Genomic DNA, 22,026 nt, shown 5'->3' with positions numbered 1-22,026 from the left:
TTACTGTCTGAAGAGTTGGCAACATGCGCACAGTGGCTGAATGGTTAGCACACAGGCCACACAGTCTGGAGATCGGGAAGATCTGGGTTTGAATGTCCGCTGGGCATCTCTGTGTGGAGTTTGCATGTTCTCCCCGTGTGTGCGTGGCTAACGTAAGTGTAACATTTCATCCTTGACATGAATGTTCTTCCCTCAGCAGATTTTGCAGCAGCACCTTGACAATGGGGTGATTGTTCTACTTCCAATCCACTCATCAGCAACAAGAATAAGACTGCACTCTCCTGATGTCAGAAGACTCAGACTCCAAGCACTACTGCTTCTCAGTACTGGAGGACCAGGATGGATCGCCAGCATGCAAAGCGTCCACATCGTGCAGCACCATGCAAAGGGGGGCCTCGGGATGCAGCTCAATGGCACACCTCCAGAGGATGAGCGGCTACAGCCAAAGTGGGCCTGACCTCGGCCTGCCGTCTGAAGGCAGTGACAGCAGCGGTCAGGACCCTCCCTCCTCGCCATACAACCATTGCAAAAGCGCCCGCTCCAGGTCACTCCCTGAGGAGGACGTGGAGATGAAAAGTAGCGGGTCCAGCGGCAGCGGCACCGAGTCGCACGGCAACGAGAGCCATGGAAACGAGAGCCACGGCAATGAGAGCAACGGCTTGGAGTCTGTGGGCAGCTCCAATAGTAACAGCAAAGATTCCGCTTTACTGGAATCTTCTGAAAGCAACAAGAGGTGAGTGAATGCGTTTTAAGTCGCAAGTGTGTAACATTTGCAAGTCTATTTAAACATAATACATAAGGATTCTTGTATCAGATGTTTAACAAGCAAATCAATAGGTTGATCCCATTCTAAATATCAATTTAGCAGGATGAGCAATGAACGTACCTGTGGCAATCTCAACAAATGTGAACGTAAACAGAACAAAATGTATTAAATAAGCAGCAGGATAGATTGCAAACATCAATAAAACTGTGGTGCTTGCAGAAAATTAGAACTATATCTTTGTTGTTGCATTCCAGGAGATATACCTAAATGAAGGTGCTATTTGCAACACATTTGTATTTTAAAGTTAAACTCAGAACAAGCTAGGCTGAGCATTGTGATCCTATTTGAATGTGCTCTATAATTTCTAAGCGTGTAATTTGTTCAAATGAGTGCTCATTCGGCGGACTACAGTTGTAGTACTGTAAATTCTGTACTATTGAGCGCACCTCAATATAAGTCGCCAATTTCAAAGAGAAAAAAAATTGTACATATGTAAGCCACACTTGTCCACATTTGTAATAATAATGCATTTTATTTATAGAGCGTTTTTCAAAAATTCAAAGACGCTTTATATGGTAAAAGCAAACACAAGTGTACCAAATAGCAAAATCACAGTAGAAAGTGAAAACCAAAAAGCAGAGTTCAGAACAAATAGTTAAAAGTGAATACAAAAGACAAGATTAAGAGATTGCAATGTGATGTATTACTAAGCATGTACGTTTTAAAGAGTTATCTGTTAAAATCAGTGCAGAACAAGTGTGTTGGTTTTGAAAGTTTTAAGGTCAGCAGTGTTACGGATGTGTGGCGGAAGTGAGTTCCAAACGGACGGGGCGGCAACAGAGAAGGCTCTGCCCCCCGAGTTTTGGTGCTTGGTCCTAGGGACAATTGGGAGGTTTGCATCTGAAGAGCAGAGGGTACAGGAAGGGGTGTAGAGGTGGAGCAAGTCTTTAAGGTAAGAGGGAGCCTGGTTGTTGAGTGCTTTATGGGTGAGTAAAGGATTTTGAATTGGATACGGTAAGGGATAGGGAGCCAGTGGAGGTTCTGAAGGACAGAGGTGATGTGGTCTTGTGAATGGATACGGGTGAGAAGGCGGGCGGCGGAGCTTTGAATGTATTGGAGTTTAAGGAGATTGGTGGGATATTGTAACATGGGATATTGTAACATTGGATATTTACACAGACCCACTAGAAAGCTTTCAATCATACCTACACTCGATGTTCCCAGCGTCACTCATTAGCCCCAGTGAGTGAGACGTGAGACACTTTTTTTCACCAGAGTTCAACAGCTGTTGTGGTCCAAGCAGTAGCAGAAGCTGTAGTAATTCTACACTTGATCAAATGTTACTTAAGATTTGTCAAATCAAAACACACACTGCATAAGACTCTAAAGCGTGATATTGGTGTCCACTTCACTACTTCTTCAATCTGCACACTATGCATCATGGGAACTATAGTTCTTTTAGGTATATATTGCCTGCATCGTTTAGGATGCAGGGTTCAAAGCGTGTGAAAAAAGTATCTGCTTATGTTCCAGAATTTACAGTATATGAGAGTATATGTATGAGCTATTTTCCAAAGTTCATAAGACGCAAGACGCCTCCAGAATGACAAAAAAGCCTTCCAGCTTGCCTCTTGACAGGAGACCAGTCCAGGAAAAATAAAATGACGGCTGCCCTCAGTAGGAAGTCCGGACTTGCGTCATCTGGCAAAGCAGCCGTTGGATTTCTCCCAAAGCCAGAGAGACTGTGTTTCACAGTTGAAAGTCTTCCTTTATTGTCTTAGCAACACATTGTTTTTTCTGTATTTGGCACTGGTGGTACATGTTCTCACGTTTTGATTCTTTTAACACTGCCCCTCCTCACTGGAACATACACCTAGCAAACGGCACTCGCAATGTCAGGCCAGTGGTCCAGCCTTACTTTACTTATTTGTATGAATGAGTGTCCATTCATACAAGTTGCAGGCTTACATCCACGTGTTGAGGAAGGAAGATGAGGTTCTTTTCCAAGGAGAGACAGGAACTAGACCTTCTTGGACAGCCACGATTACATTGAACCTCCTCAGGCCACCTTGCCTTAATCTTCAGCTCTGGTTCAGACTAAAACAGAGTCCCCTGTTGCCACATAAAGCTCTTTCCTTTGGCAACGTCTTTCCTTGACCCACTTGCTCCAGCCAAACTTGAGACACAGCTGACAGCACATGTTCACTTTGTTGTTCTTGCACTTGAAGATGCTATTTCCAAAGGGGTTCTTTTATTAGTTGTGTAAGCAGGCTATTTATAGTGGTTGCTTTTCCTCACATTTGATGCTCATAAAATCTATGGACACATATTACTGTTAGAACATCATTAAAAAGTAAATTTTGCGTAATTGGACAGACTTACAGATACATGTATTGTATTATTCACTGAAATGCGGTATATTAAAAATAGTAATTTCTCCTGTGATCCACATGTCCAGATTTACTCAAATGCAGATTAATACAGAGTAAATACTTTATTTTCTGCAGGCATGCTGGAAATCAACCTCATGGTTACTGCAAAACTAAAAAGACAATAGAGGTGCTGTTGCTTTATTCACTTACTTATTTAGTTTTGTAGTCCCTGGGATTTTTTTCATGGAGGGAAGCTTGCATGTCTCCGATGAGGCAATGCTAACACTCAATTAGGCTCCCGTAAAACGCTTTCTAATTATTCACCTAGTCCATGTTTGGTCTGGCCCCTCTAAAAGGAGCTGTTGCATTTCTCCATTTAACACTATTAAATACCCCCTTATACTTGCTATTTGTTGTCTATTTATTGCCATGTAAGCTTTCTATTTAGGTGCACCAGAGCTGTGATGAGTCAGCGTCTCACCATCTATTTTGGCCTGTTAAACCTTGTTAAGCTTGTAGGTTAATCTAAAGAAACACACACAGACTCTCTTTTCAGATTGACCTCATGTCCTGTGTGTTTCTGCTTAGTTTCAATTAGTGCTTTTGGTTAACTGAGTCATGTGACAGGAGGTGGTTGTGTTCTAGTCCCGAGTAGACACACAAAGGCTCATGTATCTGAATAAAGTTCATAGTATGATATAGTGCTATCCCGCACTGCTGCAAACAACACAATTAATGTTAAATAAATAGAACTGAGCATTATTTCTCTTTCTCTCACTTATATTGTGCACTTTTGCTTTATGCAGTGACTAGTACACTGCCAATCTTTTAGAAATGTATTTTCACCCAGTACTTTCTTTAAGAAATAGCTTTTACAGCCTCAAGTGGGCTGTTTTTATCAATGTTAAGATATCTACCTATTCCTCCACTGGTTTTGAATGTCCTCATTTCTCCCTTCACCCTGCTGGGCACCCTTTCAGTGACACCCTGATTAAAGTTCTCCAGGAGACACTGACATTTCATCTTGGAGTAGGCTTTCTTCCTTCTCCCAAAAAGAGAGACGAAGCAGCATGTGTTTGTTGCCTATTCTCTTCCACAAAGGCAACAAAATCATCTGGGGCAAACCAAACGACACTGCAAACTGTGAGATGAAGAATTGCAGTATAGCAGTTTTTCTCATTATGTAACCCGAACACCTTGAGAGGCATCTCATATGGGTGTAGATGAAATGTCAAAGAAAACTACCGACTACCTTTCCCCACCAAAAAAAATAGGTGTGTTAAATAAACCATGACACATATGGAACAATAAGAACGTCAAATATAAACCGTAGCCATCTTTGCTTGAGCTCATTTTTGTTTAGCTGGCCCTAACTCACTCCGTTCAAAAGAAGCAATTGTGAAATACACTCAGTCATTACTGCTATTCTGCTCCTCTGTCCACCCCTCAGCTCCAACTCCCACAGTCCATCTCCCCCTAGCAGCTCTAATGCCTTCAGTTTGCTGAGCTCCGAGCAGGACAACCCATCCACCAGTGGCTGCAGGTAGGCCACCCTAGCCTCTTTATAAAGTATTCTATTTTATCTTTCTCATGCATGTCTTGACTGGACCGAAATGTGCATGTGCCACTTGCAGCAGTCAAGAATCTGCCAAAGCCAAGACCCAGAAAGAGGTGATAAAAACCCTGAAGGAGCTGAAGCTTCACCTGCCGGCCGAGAAGAGACACAACAAGTGTACCACATTGAATACCCTCAAGCACGCCTTGCGTTGTGTCAAGCAAGTGCAAGGTAAAGTCCATGTCCCACATCGTAGTCTTGCTAAGCTATGCTTTTAACACTAAACTTGATTTGAAATTGTGTTTTTGTGCAGCCAATGAGGAGTATTACCAGCTGCTGATGACCAATGACAGTCAACCATCAGGCCTGGATGTTTCCTCGTATACTATAGAGGAAATAGACAGCATTACTTCTGAATACACCCTCAAAAACAATGTAAGTCACTGAATTATTACAAAATTATTAGACCTATAGTTGTTGTTTTTTTTTTGCAAATTAGGAAAATGTTGGTATTTTATGCTTTTAACAGCAGTTGACATCAACCTTTTGTTGGTTGCTTACATAGCATTATTATTCAAAAACTACTTAAACATCTTATTATGCAAAATTGACTATATTGATGGTATAACAGTAACAAGTGTCCCCAAAGCCTGTTTGTGGGCACCAAACGTGAGAACCAAACTTGCTCCACTTTTGACAGAAGAGGCGTTCATCCTGTCGCTTTTTAAGATACGGGTTTTCATGACTTTATGAAGTAAAAACTTCCTTCCTCAGGGACATATCACCTCTGACATGCCCTAGGCCCCCACTCCTGGACGTTACGTTGTATCTGATGTATCACATCTATCAACACACCAATCAACAAACAATTGTGGGATGACTTATTGAAAAAAATACAGTTTTAATTGAAAAATAGTATAATATGGATTTTTTTTTCCTTTTATGGGTTTGTGGTCACATGCTATGAAAGAACCCTTTACATTTTGGAATGGATCAAGGAATTTTCTTTCTTTTTTTTTAATATTTTTTTTTAACTTTGTCACAATGACACTACATGTCCATCACCCGTCATCCTTCATCAACCAGAAGAAGTATCCAAAATATCAACCCTGTCGATTTCCTGGAATTTCCAGGAGATGAGTACAGATATTGTGAACGTCTAACAGAGCCTAGCGATTGCCAAAAAAGCAATGTTGCCTTCATGATCTGTGTGCGTCTCCGTGTGACACTTGTAATGTTTTTAACTGTGATCGTCCCTCCAACAGGATATTTTTGCGGTTGCCGTGTCGCTCATCACAGGAAGGATTGTGTACATGTCCGACCAGGCAGCCTCCATCCTCAACTGCAAAAGGGAAGTGTTCAAGAACACCAAGTTTGTGGAATTCTTGATCCCACAGGATGTCAGCGTGTTCTACAGCTTCACCACACCTTACCGTCTGCCCTCCTGGAGTATGTGCACTGGAGCCGGTAGGTGACCTCCTCCTTGACTTGTTAAGCACCTTTTTACATCATTTTTTGACGCAGCTCCTGTTGACTTTGCTGGTGCGCATACTGTGCCGATTCATGACCTAGACTTTCATTGCCTATAACGTAGAGCTGCTCATTAATGAAAATCTGAGCACCTGCAGGAACCAAGCCGGGCGATATTGCGTTACTCCTGAATAGAAACATGTCCTGTTTCCCATCGCAGAGTCATCACCGCCTGACTGCATGCAGGAAAAGTCCTTCTTCTGCCGTATTAGGTGGGTGGACTCGGTCACAGTAGTGGACCATCTGTTCAGACCTGCTTGTCATTTCTATTCATGCTTCCATTCCACTCCAGGTGTTTGGTTTTTTTATTGCTTTGTCATCATAAGCATGTCACGATTCTTTTTCCATGATACAGTTTGTTTGTCCTTTTGTCATTTCAGCACCAACAGTCCTAATTTGGGTCAATAGCAAATTAACTAATTAATCCCCTTAATTTTTATCTATAAAATTAAATCATTATTCACTGAGAAATTAAGAAAAAATATGAAAAAAACTCTTCTTTACAAAGCTACATAAAAAAAGGTTTTTGTGTGTAATTCTGCTTACAAATAAGAACATAACCTCCAAACATGTAGTCCCATTAGTGTTAAAAACGTGGAATGCATTTGATCATCTTTGCTGATTTCCTGCCTTTCTAGTGGTGGTAAGGAGTGTAAGGGTGACCTGCAGTACTATCCGTTCCGCATGACGCCATACCTGATGAAGGTCCAAGTAACAGTTCATGCTGAGGACCAGTTCTGCTGCCTCCTGTTGGCCGAAAGGGTGCACTCTGGTTACGATGGTAAGGAAACTCCTAAATGAATGCATCTAGTTCCATCCAAGGTCTAACATCTACAATATTATTGATGATGGTGTTCCTGTTTTGTTAAACTTTTTTTTTTTGTACATTTTCACAGCACCCAGGATACCCACAGACAAACGCATCTTCACCACCACACACTCTCCAAGTTGTGTGTTCCAGGATGTGGATGAACGGTAAGCGGCAAACAGGAATTCTCACAGTACAGTTGTGGATTTCTTTGTTTGTTTTGGGCATGCTTATTATTTCTTATTACATTAAGGAATATCACTTCATATACATTTGTACAATTTAACATCCACGAAAAGGAGTAGGAAGCAGCAGGTCTTGGGATGAGACTCAGCACCTTCAAATCAGACACCATGGTTCTCAGTCAGAAAAGAGTGGACTGTGGGTGTGCCCAGCCCGGAGAAGGCCCCCAGGGCAGACCTAGGACACGCTGGAGGGATTATGTCTCACAGCTGTCCTGGGAATGCCTTGGGGTCCTCCCGGTGGAACTGGAAGAAGTGGCCGGGGACCAGGAAGTCTGGGCTTCCCTACTTAGACTGCTGCCCCCGCGACCCGGACCTGAATAAGCGGAAGAAAATCGAATGGAATGGAACAAGTAAATAGAATAATAAATAATAGAAAATTAAATTTGAAATAACTGGTAAGATTAATGATAAATGAATAAATAAATACAGGAGTAAAAACTGACTTATTGCAGAATATATAAATACAGGATATAAATAAAAAAATAACTTGTATAATGATAAATGATATAAAATATATTGCTTGACATCGTTGAAGTTCCTGGTTTGTACCTCTGTGTGGAGTTTGCATGTTCTCCCTGTGCGTGCGTGGGTTTTTTTCAGGTACTCTGGTTTCCTCCCACATTCCAAAGATCTATGCATGTTAGGTTAATTACAGATTCTAAATTGTCCATAGGTGTGAATGTGAGTGTGAATGGTTGTTTGTCTATATGTGCCCTGTGATTGGCTGGCAACCAGTCCAGGGTGTACCCCGGCACTTGCCCGAATTGAGCTGTGATTGGCTGCAGTTTTTCCATGACCCTGATGAGGACTACCGGTATAGAAAAAGGATGCATGGGCCGGTAGTTAATAGGTTTTTAAATAACTACAAATCAAATTTAATGTAAATGCATATCAATTTTGGAGATAAAGGCATTTGTTTTATTTGAAAAATACTACACAAATAAACTTATTTTATTCTAACGTCACATGGGGGTCAGAGCTGGGCGCACGCAATCATGTCGCTCGTTGTTTCATGCTAATGAGCAAAACCAATTTGCAGCTGTTTGTTGCATGTGGGGAGAAGTTGGTTGTTTTTGTCTTTTCAGATTAAAATTAAAAAGGAACTTTCCACATTGGCATTGAAAAGGTTTTATATTTTTTCATTTATATTCCTAACTAAATATGGTATATTTATTGTGTATGTCAGGGCGGTCCCTCTCCTCGGGTACCTGCCGCAGGACCTGATTGGCACGCCGGTCCTCCTTCACTTGCACCCTAATGACAGACCCATCATGCTGGCCATTCACAGAAAGAGTGAGTTGATGGAATATGAACAACTGGAAGAAAATGACGTGTTTGGTCTGTCCCCAAAGTGATGATCCCTCTGTCTGCATCCTCAGTCCTCCAATACGCAGGGCAGCCGTTTGACCACTCATCTATCCGATTCCGTGCACGGAATGGCGAGTATGTCATCCTTGACACCAGCTGGTCCAGTTTTGTCAACCCCTGGAGCCGCAAGGTCTCCTTTGTTATCGGGAGACACAAAGTGCGAACGTAAGACCACAGCGTTTGATCCATAACTTAGAAGATTTTTAGGATGTACTCCATCTTAAACTTTTATTTGTTGGATTCCAGGGGACCTGTGAATGAGGACGTATTTATGGCCCCGGTCTCGGATGGTGCCCAGAAGAAGACCATGGACTCTGATATCCAGGAGATCACTGAACAAATCCACAGACTCCTCCTGCAGGTGGGAGACGACTAGGGCAAAATCATTGTAAAGTTCAAGGGAGAGTTCTTGATTAACATTGTTTACTTTGATGCATCAGCCAGTTCATAACAGCGGGTCCAGTAGCTACCGAAGTCTGAACAGCACTGACCACCTGCTTGGCATGACCTCTTCCGGTGAAAGCCTCAACAATGGCAATGGTAGCAAGTTCCATCTTGAGGAGGAGGAAGTGAGCAGCAAAGCCAGGCCGGTCAGTGAACCTATACAGTGGACTCTCGGAAAATAGGATCTTGGAGCGGCTATTGTTTGTAGTCTGCTTCAAGATTAGTGCTATAAAGCCTCGTTTACGCTTACATGCACTTTGTCCCTGGAGCGGTACGCAATTTTGCGTGTCAATGCTGTGCCGATGTGCAAATTGGTTGCTAACATGTATGATGTATGTGTCAACTGTGCGAGGCCCCGTGCCAGTACGCAAAGAAAATTTTGAAATGTTCAAAATTTGTGGCATGCATAATTTCTGTGAACTAGACATGAATGCAACATGAACGCACCGCAAACAATATGCGAACAGTGTCAGCGGAGCATATCAAAGCATGCCTCTGCGTATCTCATTCACATGAATGGGCTAACTTTTCCAACAACTCTCGCAGCAATTCGGGGGGGAATTCTCAAGTAATTTCTGTAGCATCGTGGATCTTCCTTGTGATTTTCTGTTAATAACTAATCATAATGCCCAATAATGTCTTCTAGTCAGCAATTCCCTCTCCCACACTGTCTGTGTTTTTTTTGTAGGCAAAACGTGTGCAAGTGTTAACACCACTTACGGAGGGCCCTAGGTCATGTAGAATCATGTAGAATCCTAGATACTGTACATGGCAAATTGTAATGGTTTTGTTTATTTTAAATATGCTTAACAAAGTTACAGTGAAGTACTTTCACAATTCAACATATCCGAAAAGGAGTATGAAGATGCAGAGTTTATTTAATCTTACCCCTTCTATGTGTCTCAGCAATGACAAATACTTTTTTCACTTCCAGATGTTAATAGAAGTTATTGTCTGTGTCATAGCGAACTTTTCAGGAAATCTGCAAGGGAATTCATCTACAGAAGAGCCAGGAGCAGAGCAAGAAAGTTAATATTGGCAAGTCCACAGAATACCTGCACATTCAACTTTGAAAACTGATGTTTAGTAGGTCAAGTTAAACTGACCTCACCTGCAAACCTCTGGCCTCTCCTCACAGATTCTGTGCAGAAGAGCTCTGCTGTGGTTCGGCCCAAGGACTCTGCCGCTTTCCTCAACTGGAAGGAGAACGGGACGCTGATTGAGGAAATTAGGCCCTCTTTCCACGAGGAGATGTCGTTGAATGATCACACTGTCTACTCCTACCAGCAGATCAGCTGTCTGGACAGTGTTATCAGGTACAAACTCACTGTTTTTAATTTCTAGGGGTGTCAGGAGACACTCTGTTCACGAGACAAGACGATAGATGACATTGGGCCTACGAGAACGAGACGAGATTTTAACATTACTTTTAAGAAAAGTACAATGAAAAAATATAAAAAATATATGAGAATATATTGCAATTTACTAATTTAATTTCTACTACGTTAGACTCTTCTGCACTCTGGGTGCAAGCTACCAGCCCTGCCTTCACCCACCAAGGCAAAGAGACTGTATGACTGACAAAAGGGCTCACTCTGTTCATGCCTTTGTTCTATGGAACAGATGTAACTAATGCACAGAGTGAAACCTCTCACTGCCTGTTTGGAGGTGGAAGATGAGACATGCACATGGCAATATACTGAGTCTGGCAAAATTGTTGTGTGATTACTTTATTTACTATCATCCCAGACTGAGTGCATTTTTTTTCTGAACGATAAATCTTGTCACGTTTTTAATCTTGTCAGAGCTTTTGACACCCCTAGTAAATTGATAAACTGCTATGGGCCCCCAAACCACACTTTAGACACCACTGGTGTAGGGTAATTTGCTCAAATTAATTGCTCTATTCAACCAAAAAAACAAAAAAAACATCGGCATTAGCAGCTGTGGTTATAGGTAGGTAAACTTGACTTTTTTTTTTTTTTTTTTACTGAAGATGGAATTTGCAGCATTTGTAGAATCATGAGTGGTCGTCATCCAGCAGGTTTATCTACCTCTGCATGCACTTTAAAATGGTAGTTTCACTACTCAACTGTTGGTGTGAAACCCCTGCATGTTACCCTGGCTTTACTGCTGTTTACATTGAACTCAACAGCACTATTAATGCTGGTTGAGCAGATGGCTGAGAGTGTGTAATATGACACTATATGACTGTCATGCTCTAAAAATTCACTCTTTAGGTACTTGGAGAACTGTAATGTTCCCATTGCTCTGAAGAGGAAGTGCCAGTCCTCCTGTAACACCACGTCCTCTAACTCCGATGAGGACAAACACAAAGGATGCACCGCCATGCAGGTTTCTGAAGGTACATCCCACTTCCATTTCCATAAAAGAATAGCAAACAATATCATCTCATCATAAAAAAATACTACAACGTTCCGAGGCCATCTGTTTGAATCTTTTCTCAAGATTCTAAAATTACAGCCCCAAGTCAGTGTTTTTTTGTTCTCTGTTCTCTTTGGCAGAACCAGCCTTGTTGAAAGATCAGTCCGGTCTCTCCACTTTGGAAGACAAAAAGCCCAGTGATACGGCCACAGCGGTAGTGGGCACTTCGCTGCCCCTACCATTACCTAACAAACCAGAAAGTGTGGTGTCCATAACCAGCCAGTGTAGCTACAGTAGCACCATAGTGCATGTTGGGGACAAGAAGCCTCAGCAAGAATCAGGTACAGTGCAGTGAAAAAAAATCTTCCCATCCACTGGGTTTTCTCTCTTGTTGCATAATTGTCACAATAACTTGCATTCTTGGACAAAAAAATCTGAGAGAGAATTTTTTTAAATGTGATATTGTCCACTCAAAATAAGGAGTAATAATAATAACATCACCATGGGGAATGTATGTAAGTACTGTGATATACAGTATTGAAGAATTCTTCCAAAAGGAATTTCTTAGTGTTATATATCGGGAAACTGTTTTAACTAGCATATTTTGCTTTGATATAATTAAAAAAACAAACAAACAAAAAAACGTTGGGAAATATTGTTTTATTTTTTTGATGTGGATATAAACAATTGCATTGGACAAACCAGATAAATTGAGTGTTTTATCACGTGCTAATTTGCAACACTGTTTTATTACATTATTATTATTATTATTGTTATTGTTATTATTATTATTATTATTATTATTATTATTATTCAATCATTTTAAGATGAGGTATGATATACCTTTTTATTAGTCCCACTAATGGAAATTCCAGGTTTACAGCAGCAAAAGTACAAGAGCACACAAGAGTATAGTACAAAGCACACAAGAGCAGTTAAAGTGCACGATCAAGGTAATACAAATGAAGTTATATACACTATATACAGTTGTATACATGTTTACCAAGCCACAGGTTTATTGCACGGTTATTGTACAGGTTTTTTGGAGCAGTTTTTGCTATAGAGCCTGACAGCTGCAGGAAGGAAAAACAATGTGATACCTCTCCATCACACACTTTGGATGTATCAGTCACTAATGGTGCTCCTTACTGTAGTGCAGTGAGTGTGTGTTGGAGGGGGTGAGAGTCTTTGTCCATCATGGAGGACAGCTTGGCTGTCATCCTCCTCTTACCCAACTCCTCCACCTGTTCCAAAGGACATCTCTTCCTGTCAGCTGCTGTGATGGTGCTCCCCCAGCAGACCAAGCCATAGAAGATGGCAGAGGCCATCACAGAGTCTTAGAAGGTCTTCAGGAGTGCACCCTGCACCCCAAAAGACTCCAGCCTCCTGAGCTGATAGAGTCTGCTCAGACCTTTTTTATAAAGTGCAGTTGTGTTGTCAGTCCAGTCCAGCTTATGGTTCAGATGAACACCTAGGTACTTATACGATGTGCATCTCAGTGTCCCTTCCCTGGATATTCACTAGTGATGGAGGGGTGTGGGGCCACCGCCGAAAGTCCACAACCAGTTCCTTGGTCTTGTTGGCATTTATGAGGAGGTGGTTTCCCTGGCCTCAGTTCACAAAGTCCTGAATGAGTTCTCTGTACGACCGGTCGTCCCCATATGTGATGAGTCCAACGATGGCAGAGTCGTCAGAGACTTTCTGGAGCTGGCAAGAGGGTGACCGGTAGGAAAAGTCCGCAGTGTAGAGGGTGAGGAGGAACGGTGCCAGCAATGTTCCCTGGAGGGCCCCGACACTGCACAGAACAGTCTCTGACACACAGTCCCGGGTCCTTACATATTGTACGTGGATGGTGAGGTAGTCCACAATCCAGTATTTAAGGTGATGGTCCACTCCTGAACATTGTAGCTTGTCCCTTAGAATATGTGGCTCAGGTCCAGGAAGAGGACCCTAAGAGAGTTTCCAGGTGGGACAGGGCTTGATGCAGGAGGAAAATGATGGCGTCGTCCTCTCAGCCAATGGCGTCAGCCAATTGCAGGGCATATTTAAAATTTATAGTAAATTATAAATAGAAATAACAGGCAGTTTAAACTATTTTCAGTAAATAATACATCTTGTGGTGTAAATGAATCCCCAAAGTATTTTCAAACCTAACCTGACCACAAATATGCCATGACAGAGAAAATGAAGCAGGAGAAAAAAACAAGACTTTTCACAGCACTGTAATTTCATCTGCGTACCTTTCATGTAATTGTTTGCTGCACATTTGCATATGTTGGTAATGTGATCTAAATGTGTAATAGGAGAATGACCTTCATACATTCTGATGACATGACCAGTGTGATGCATTTTTGCTGCATCCTACATTTTTCTGTGTCTCAGGGTGTATTTTTGTGTTTGATGTGATTGACGGCTTAACACAAAGTGCGTCAAAGGTTTCTTCCACTTTCATGATCTAAATGTTAAGTCTGCCGTGCTGTGTATGCTAACACAGGTGTTTCTTTGTGGAACCGTACGATTATTTGCACCTATTGTCATCCATGCAGAGATCATAGAAGATGTCTCAGGTGCAGGTGAGACTGGAGAATCTGCCCACAACTCTGCTGCGCCACCTTGCACTGTGGGACCTCCCAGCCAGGAGAGGGAGTCTTACAAGAAACTGGGCTTGACAAAGCAGATTTTGGCAGCCCACACACAGAAGGAGGAGCAGGCCTTCCTTTACCGCTTTAGGGAACTTCGCAAACTCACAAACCTCAAAGCCAACTGCTCGCAGTACCTGGAGCGCCAGAGGGAAAAGGTCACCTGTAACGGTACTGCTTAAAACCACACAGGCACATGTCGGCATACATTTAGCAGTAGTCCACATTAGGGATGGATGGTACCCCTCATTTTATTACTGATATTATACCAAGTAAAATAGCACTTGGTATCATGATACCAATACTGATACGTATCGGTACAAAGCAATGGTTTGAGAAATAAATGCACAACCAATATCAAATCAATCAATCAACACTATCATTACTTATGTTACACGAAAATCAATGTATGTCTTTAACTTTTCAAATCAATATCATTATGATTCTGTAGCCATTTTCAAATGACATGTTTGAGTATGTTATTAGATAATGTCAAGTGATTAGTTCTTTTAAACACACATCTCCACAAATGTGTCAAAATGGACATAATATAATATGAAAATCGATACCAGTATTGGAAAACTTTGTATCTGTGGTATCAATATCCATCCATCCATTTTCTATGCTGCTTATCACCATTAGAGTCGCAGTGGTATGCTGGAGCCTATCCCAGCTGACTTTGGATGAGAGGCGGGGTACACCCTGGATTGGTCGCCAGCCAATGGCAGGGCACATATAGACAAACAATCATTCACGCTCACATTCATACCTATGGACAATTTAGAGTCTCCAGTTAACCTAACTTGCATGTTTTTGGAATGTGGGAGTACCCAAGGGAGAACATGCAAACTCCACACAGAGATGCTAGTATCAGTATTTTGGTATCTATCCGCCCATGACTAGTTGACTTTATCAAGTTGGTTACTTTTGTTTTATTTTATCCCTTTTGTTAGGATAACTCCCAAATTCTTCTTCCTCACAGCAGTACCAGCTGCCCAGCTCAGCAAGCAGAGCGGTCCGGTGGGCGGGCCCAACATGGCACGGCGCAGCGTCCGCAATAAGAAGACCAAATCAAAGAGAGCAAAGCAGACCGAGTCCTCAGACAGCACAGCGTCCCATCCAAGATATCACCAGCAGCAGCATCCGCGAGCTCCCCCCCTCAACCACGGCCTTAACCCCACCTCCTGGTCTCCTTCGGACACATCCCAGGCCACGTTCCCTGTGGCCTACCCTGCCGTAATGCCTGGCTACCCCCTCCAGGTTTACCCCAGAGCCACTTCTACATCCCCCTGCACGGATGCCACTCTGCAAGGCTTTGCTGACAATCAAGGGGTCCCAGCTCCGACTTGCCCACCAGGCATCCATCATGCACCCTACACGGCACCCATGGTCGCCCCCATCGTGGCTCTGGTGCTCCCCAACTTCATGTACCCTCCTATGGCCGCTGGACCTCCTCCCCCGCAGCCAGTGTACCACCCAGGGACTGTGGGCTTCTCCAGCCAGGCACAGGCTTATAGTCAACCAGCGTTTCCTGCACAGGGAACCTTCATGGCACCGCCCCCCTTCAACGCTCAGACCCAGTTCAATACCCAGAACCCCTTTGCCCCTCAGATGGGCTATATGACGCCATCCTTCTACTTCCCTCCATCCTCAGAAACCCAAAAGGCCCTTGTGGAGGGACAGTCTCGATCCTCAACACCACAGTCTGGAGGCGGACGTGGGGGCAGGGCTTCCCCTCCGCTGTTTCAGTCTCGGTGCAGCTCCCCTCTGAACCTGCTGGAGCTGGAGCTGTCTGTGGACCGACAGGACAGCACGGTGCTGCCCCCTGGAGGACAATGCAGCAACGCAGCTGAAAGAGAGAAAGGAACAGGTGGCGGCGGGCAAGCCAAAGAAAGAGATCTGAAGCAGGTACACAAGGAAACAACACACTTTTTCTCCTCTGCCTTTATTACTTTGGCGGGGTTTTTTCTGTCCCCAAATCTTCCACAATGCCACAATTCACTGTAATGTCTACATGTCCCGATTGTCCCACAATTCTGAGCCTTTGAGACATTGTGCATATGTCTCTTGGAAGTCATACCTCCCGGAATAAAAATATTGCTGTTTTTTTCTATGCCATGTATAGAGTCAAAATTAGTCAAGAAGTCCAAAAATGAAATGTGGCCCTGGGTTTTAACACATGATGTCATTATTCCTTACACCCTTTAGCCATCTGTCAGTCTCCTTGGTCCTCCTGGACCGTTGTATTACGAGGGCACGTCCTGTGTCTGTGAGAGTTTGTCTTGGGGTGAAGTGTTCTCTAGGCTGCTGGCTTGCAGCTTTGAGGTAGGCTAATCATCCGAAAAACTCCACCCTTGTCCAATACCATACCTACCCAATTCCATAATGTCCATTACAACTGTAACTATATATATATATTTTTTTCTCCCTCCCTCACTTTCGTAAACTTTTGATGTGCCTATTTAATCAGAGCACGGACCAGTGTTGCAAAACCTGATGTAAAAGAAACAACAATGTGTACCTTTTTTAAATTATTATTTTAATACTTTTTGATGGTACGCTTGTAATAGAACATTCTCATTGGGTGGACCAGCCAGTTCAATATGTGCAATTTTAAGACATGATGCTAGAACAGGAACAAATGCGTGTTTGACTGATTTATTTTCACAAAATTACATTTTACACCTATAGAGGGGAACACAAGAGCAAAAAGATGTTCATAACTGCTACTTTAATGCACAGTGTGCATAATTCACATGCACATTTTCTTACTCTTGTATTTTACCTTTTACAGTGTGCAAATTACATGTAAATATCTAAGGTTTTTGTCCTTTGAACATGCATAAATTCAATGCAGTCTCTCGATGTATGCAAGTAAAGAGTCTTACAGTGATAATTAATGGTATTGTGCACCATGTAACACTTATGTAAAGTATCGGTTTACAGTATACTACAAATACATAGTTACCTCTATTGTAAGCGCCAGGAGTTAGCCACTGCCATGACGTCAACCATCTCACTCATAATACTGACTCTCCATGTCTCTCCTCTCTTCCAGGTGTCTGGCCGCGACGGCAACAACAGCGACGCCAACTCATCCTCCAGCGACATGTTTGATATTATCCTGCATGAGGACTCTTGCTCGGGCACCGGCTCGGCCACCTCGGGGTCCATGGGCTCTCGGTCTAACGGCTGCGGAACCTCGGCCAGCGGGACGTCCAACAGCGGAACGTCTAAGAGTAGAACCTCGGCCAGTGGGACATCTGACAGCGGGACAGGTGTTGTAATTTGTATTGAGTATAGCAACTTATCAATACCTACTCAGAACTTTTGCCAAAATGTGTTGCTTTTCCTCGCAGGTAGCAACAGCAGTAAATACTTTGGCAGCGTGGACTCATCCCAGAACAGCCAGAAGGTGAAAGGTCACTCGATCAGCAGCGAGATGGAGCAGAGCGACCACTTCATGAAGTACATACTGCAGGATCCTATATGGCTGCTCATGGCCAACACTGACGACAAGGTGATGATGACCTATCAGCTCCCTTGTCGGTGAGTATCAATTTGATTTTACTGTAATAATATGTTTATCCCTCCTGTGTAGATAAACAAAATATCAGAAACACTACTCTGTATGACACACATCCCTGCAATAATAAACATATTGTTGAATTAATAGCCTAATTCTGTGACCGGGTCAATCCTAACTGACCATGCTGCATCTTAAATCTGTACTGGCTACTACCTCTTTGATACCCTTGTGGTGTACACGTCCCATTACTGGGACACCACCTTTATGGAAAAACCTCGAAAGGGCCCAGTGTTTTGTTAATTTTATTTTCCTACCATTTGTACTTTATACAGTAGATCTGCAGGACACATACAGGCAAGGAGAGAACAGGCAGGGAGAACTTGCAAACTCCACACAGACATGCCCAAGTGGCGATACGACCCAGATCTTCCCGATCTCCTGACTGTGGCCAACATGCTAACCACGAGGCCACCATGCAGCAGTATAGTGTTTTGGGTTTTTTGTATGATAATTTTTCAACTGGTCTTAAGATTTTGATCAGGAGTGTATGTATATGTATATGTATATGTATATGGCTAAAAGTTGCCTGTACTGTGTGTGTGCTCTTACGCGCAGTGACATCCAAAAGGTTCTCAGAGAGGACAGCGAGAAGCTAAGGTTGATGCAGAAGAACCAGCCACGCTTCACAGAGGAGCAGAAGAAGGAGCTGATTGAAGTGCACCACTGGATGAAGAAGGGAGGTCTGCCTAAAGTCCTAGATGTCAAGGTACACAACTACGCTTAGCATGATGTTGCTACTCAATGTGTTTTGTGTAGTAGGAAGAAATCTTGTTTCCTTGTGACACATTTTCATAGTTTTTTTTATAAGTCTTATAAATGGGTTGAGATGAATCTGTAACGTGGATCATACTCACTGACCACTTCATTAGGGGCACTGATTACACAACATATTCTGCCATACATAAAAATATACACTCCTGATCAAAATCTTAAGACCAGTTGAAAAATTGCTAGAATTTGTATTTTGCACATTTGGATCTTAATGAGGTTTTAAGTAGAGCTACAATATGCAAAAACAAGAAGGGGGAGTGAGACAAAAAGCATTTTGAAAAAGTCATTTATTGAAAACAACAATTAAACTGAAATAGGCTGTTTATCAGCTGATCTTTTAAGACCCTCGCCCCTGATCTTAAGATTTTGATCAGGAGGGTATATGCGGTCAGTCAAGCAAATTTTCCAAATGTAAATATATAATTAATAATAAATCATATTTATTGATTTAATCAAATATTATTTTGTAGCATTTTTGTATTATTCCTGTTATTAAATATCATATTGCAATTTTTACCATACAATTTTTACCATATTTTTACTATGTGTATGTATATGTGTGTGTGTGTGTATGTGTGTGTGTGTGTGTGTATATATATATATATATATATATATATATATATATATATATATATATATATATATGACGCTTGTAAAGTTTTTCAGTGTTTTGAAAGGCACTTATAAAATCCATTATAATAAACACAGGAATAATGAAAAATATAAAAGTCATAATAATACAAATTGTATTAAGGTCCCCAGGATTTTCAAAGCGTTTGTCCGTTTAGAGTACTTGAGACTACTCCTGGAGCCAACTTTGTATTTTCTTTGATTTTGATGATTTTGACATTTTTGTAATGAGCTTTTGAAAGTGTAATTGACCAACTTCTCCACTGGGTGGCGCAACAGATCACCAATGACTGTTTCACTCTACTTGTGTATTAAATTGCATGACAAAAATCCTCGTTATACCGGATGGGATGCTTTGTAGTCAAGCATTTCTGATCTTTACTGTTGTATTCTTTGTAAAAAGGCTGACTTGTTTAATTGTTCATTGGATTGTGCCTGTGTACCCAATAAAGTGGCCAGTGAGCGCATGATATGAACTTTAGATGAGGTTTTTTTAAACATTTTATGTCGTCTAGGTCTGCTCCTGCTGCAACGGCGACATTGAGGCGGCGCTGGCGGACGTTCTCCCAGACCTGGACCTTGTGGACCACGAGCCTGTGGAGCTCAGCTGCCAGAGGACAGCAAGAGAGGAGCCCTCCAGCACCGATATCACCTCTTCCCCTGGCTCCTGCTTTCAACAAAGTAGACTATAAACACAAAATCACTCAAGACTGTTTTTTGCCTTGACAAAGGAGGGACTTGACACAGCAGCATCAGGCACCCCCCCCCATCATTCCAAAATACATGTCTCAATTTTGCTGTAATTGTCCTGATTTATTGTAGAATGTCTTATTTTCTTAATTTATTATTTGAATGTGCAGTGCTGACTGTGCTGCAGACATTTTTTGGTGTGCTTTGTTCTTTTTTCAAACTGTGCAGCGCTTTATGTACGCTAGTGATGTGCAGAAGGAACACGGAAAGGGACATTCAATTCGATGTTAACGTGTGTATGGCAGTGAGTGAGTTCCAACAACACATTGCTTCTGTAGAGTTTGGAGCACCGTATGAACACACAAGTGCACTTTGTGGGGCGACGTTGGTGGATGAGGATTTGTGTTCATCTTTATCAGTATCGGCCATTTTAATTCTTTTCTGTTTTTACAAATTGTCTAATAAATGACTGAACCACTGAACAACCTTCATATCAATGCAATATCACACTGTTTAAGCTAAGCCAGTGTTATGTTTCTTCAAACAGTGGCCACTTCTCCAACTGATGCTGAACCTTGATTTCATGCCGGGTGATGACTCTAGTGTTTCACCTTCCTGTCAGGACAAAACAAGTGGTGCCATGTGAAGGAGGTGAGGTAGCAGAGGTATAGCATCTCTAAAGTTGGTGGAGTTCAAAGTGGAGTGGAGTTCAAAGTGTTGCATGGGGGAAATACCCTTTGAAAATCAGCTGAAGAGAATTAGTGATTAAAAAACTTTTGGGTAGAAAGACAAAAGAAATTGCAAATTAGGAATGCATTATTATGTAAATATATAAACAGCATATTTTCAATTATTTCCCACTATTTGTATGTGTAGTGTATATTATAACCATTTGAAATCAGAATACATGCCTGATGAAAATCTTAAAACCAGTAGAAAAATTGCTAGAGTTTGCATTTTGCACATAATGAGGTTTTAAGTAGAGCTACAATATGCAAAAACAAGAAGGGGGAGTGAGACAAAAAGTATTTTGAAAAAGTAATGTATTGAAAACAACAAACTGAAATAGGCTGTTTATCAGCTGATCAAAAGTTTAAGACCATCGCTCAAAAAATAACAAAAAACTCTCCAAACCAGAACATAAAATGTTCTGAGTAGGACTCAGGAATGAGTAGCTCCACCGTTCTTGTTAATCACTTCAAAAATGGGTTTGGGCTTGCTTGATGCGAGTGTTTCCAGGAGGCTAGTGGAAACATTGCTCTAAGTGGTGAAGATGGCTTCACGAAGGGTATCAACTGTCTGGAACTGATGGCTATTTTTATAAACTTCCTTTGCCATCCATCCCCTAATGTTCTCTATGGGATTGAAATGAGGGGAACATGCAGGATGGTCCAAAAGAGTGATGTTATTCTCCCTGAAGAAGTCCTTGGTCAAGTGAGCATAGTGAACTGCAGCGTTGTCCTGTTGAAAAACCCAACTGTTACCACACAGACGAGGACCCTCAGTCATGAGGGATGCCCGCTGCAACATCTGCACGTAAGCAGCGGTCTTTTGACGACCCTGCACCACCTGGAGCTCCAGTGTTCCACTGAATGAAAAAGCACTTCAGACCATGATGGACCCCCCTCCACTGTGCCGGGTAGAAAACATCTCAGGTGGGATCTCCTTGTCATGCCAGTAATGTTGGTCTTAAACTTTTGATCAGCTGATAAACAGCCTATTTCAGTTTAATTGTTGTTTTCAATAAATGACTTTTTCAAAATGCTTTTTGTCTCACCCCCCCTCTTGTTTTTGCATTTTGTAGCTCTACTTAAAACCTCATTAAGATAAAAATGTGCATAATGCAAATTCTAGCATTCTATTTTTTGGTGCCAAGAGTAAATAAATCTAAAGCTAATTAAATACATATTTATACTTTGAGTGAATCAGTTATATAGCTAATTTATAATACTTTTGTTTTAATAAATCATGTACAATATTACACTTAATTTATTCATATTTCATAATAAAAATGGATTTGTATGCATCTATACAAATTAAATTGAATTATTTTAAAATAGAAATTAATTGCACTTTACATTCTATTTATTTAAAAATAATGTATAATTACAATTAATTGATTCCTATTTTATTCATTTAATTCGTTTTGTATTAATTTAATTAAAAATTTTAGTAGATATTTTCATCAGCAAGAATTGGCTTTGTAGTTATTTAATTTTAATTATTTATAATAT

The 22,026-nt window shown here is 41.6% G+C and overlaps 1 protein-coding gene across 5 annotated transcripts in view; it reads left to right on the top strand.

Moving 5' to 3' along the window:
* The window catches only part of per2 (period circadian clock 2), a 26,444-nt gene extending 4,962 nt beyond the window's left edge, over window positions 1-21,482 (top strand). Inside the window, exons 2-24 of one of the 5 annotated variants that reach the window (XM_054767037.1) lie at window positions 200-733; window positions 4,589-4,681; window positions 4,773-4,924; window positions 5,007-5,128; window positions 5,959-6,160; window positions 6,384-6,435; window positions 6,862-7,004; window positions 7,120-7,198; window positions 8,463-8,569; window positions 8,656-8,809; window positions 8,891-9,005; window positions 9,085-9,234; window positions 10,054-10,126; window positions 10,227-10,404; window positions 11,329-11,453; window positions 11,614-11,814; window positions 14,020-14,283; window positions 15,098-16,020; window positions 16,321-16,437; window positions 17,171-17,390; window positions 17,472-17,661; window positions 18,257-18,407; window positions 19,618-21,482. In XM_054767037.1, coding sequence (XP_054623012.1) covers window positions 285-733; window positions 4,589-4,681; window positions 4,773-4,924; window positions 5,007-5,128; window positions 5,959-6,160; window positions 6,384-6,435; window positions 6,862-7,004; window positions 7,120-7,198; window positions 8,463-8,569; window positions 8,656-8,809; window positions 8,891-9,005; window positions 9,085-9,234; window positions 10,054-10,126; window positions 10,227-10,404; window positions 11,329-11,453; window positions 11,614-11,814; window positions 14,020-14,283; window positions 15,098-16,020; window positions 16,321-16,437; window positions 17,171-17,390; window positions 17,472-17,661; window positions 18,257-18,407; window positions 19,618-19,794 — 4,437 coding nt within the window. In that variant the 5' untranslated portion in view covers window positions 200-284 and the 3' untranslated portion in view covers window positions 19,795-21,482. Of the gene's footprint in view, window positions 1-196; window positions 734-4,588; window positions 4,682-4,772; window positions 4,925-5,006; window positions 5,129-5,958; window positions 6,161-6,383; window positions 6,436-6,861; window positions 7,005-7,119; window positions 7,199-8,462; window positions 8,570-8,655; window positions 8,810-8,890; window positions 9,006-9,084; window positions 9,235-10,053; window positions 10,127-10,226; window positions 10,405-11,328; window positions 11,454-11,613; window positions 11,815-14,019; window positions 14,284-15,094; window positions 16,021-16,320; window positions 16,438-17,170; window positions 17,391-17,471; window positions 17,662-18,256; window positions 18,408-19,617 lie in introns of all 5 variants that reach the window. The other 4 variants (XM_054767035.1, XM_054767036.1, XM_054767039.1 and 1 more) reach the window with 4 other exon arrangements.
* The last annotated feature ends 544 nt before the right edge of the window (window positions 21,483-22,026 follow it).

This window comes from Dunckerocampus dactyliophorus, chromosome 2, assembly GCF_027744805.1.
Source record: "Dunckerocampus dactyliophorus isolate RoL2022-P2 chromosome 2, RoL_Ddac_1.1, whole genome shotgun sequence".
Taxonomy (NCBI): Eukaryota; Metazoa; Chordata; class Actinopteri; order Syngnathiformes; family Syngnathidae; genus Dunckerocampus; species Dunckerocampus dactyliophorus.
This window is presented reverse-complemented; position numbering and strand designations above follow the sequence as displayed.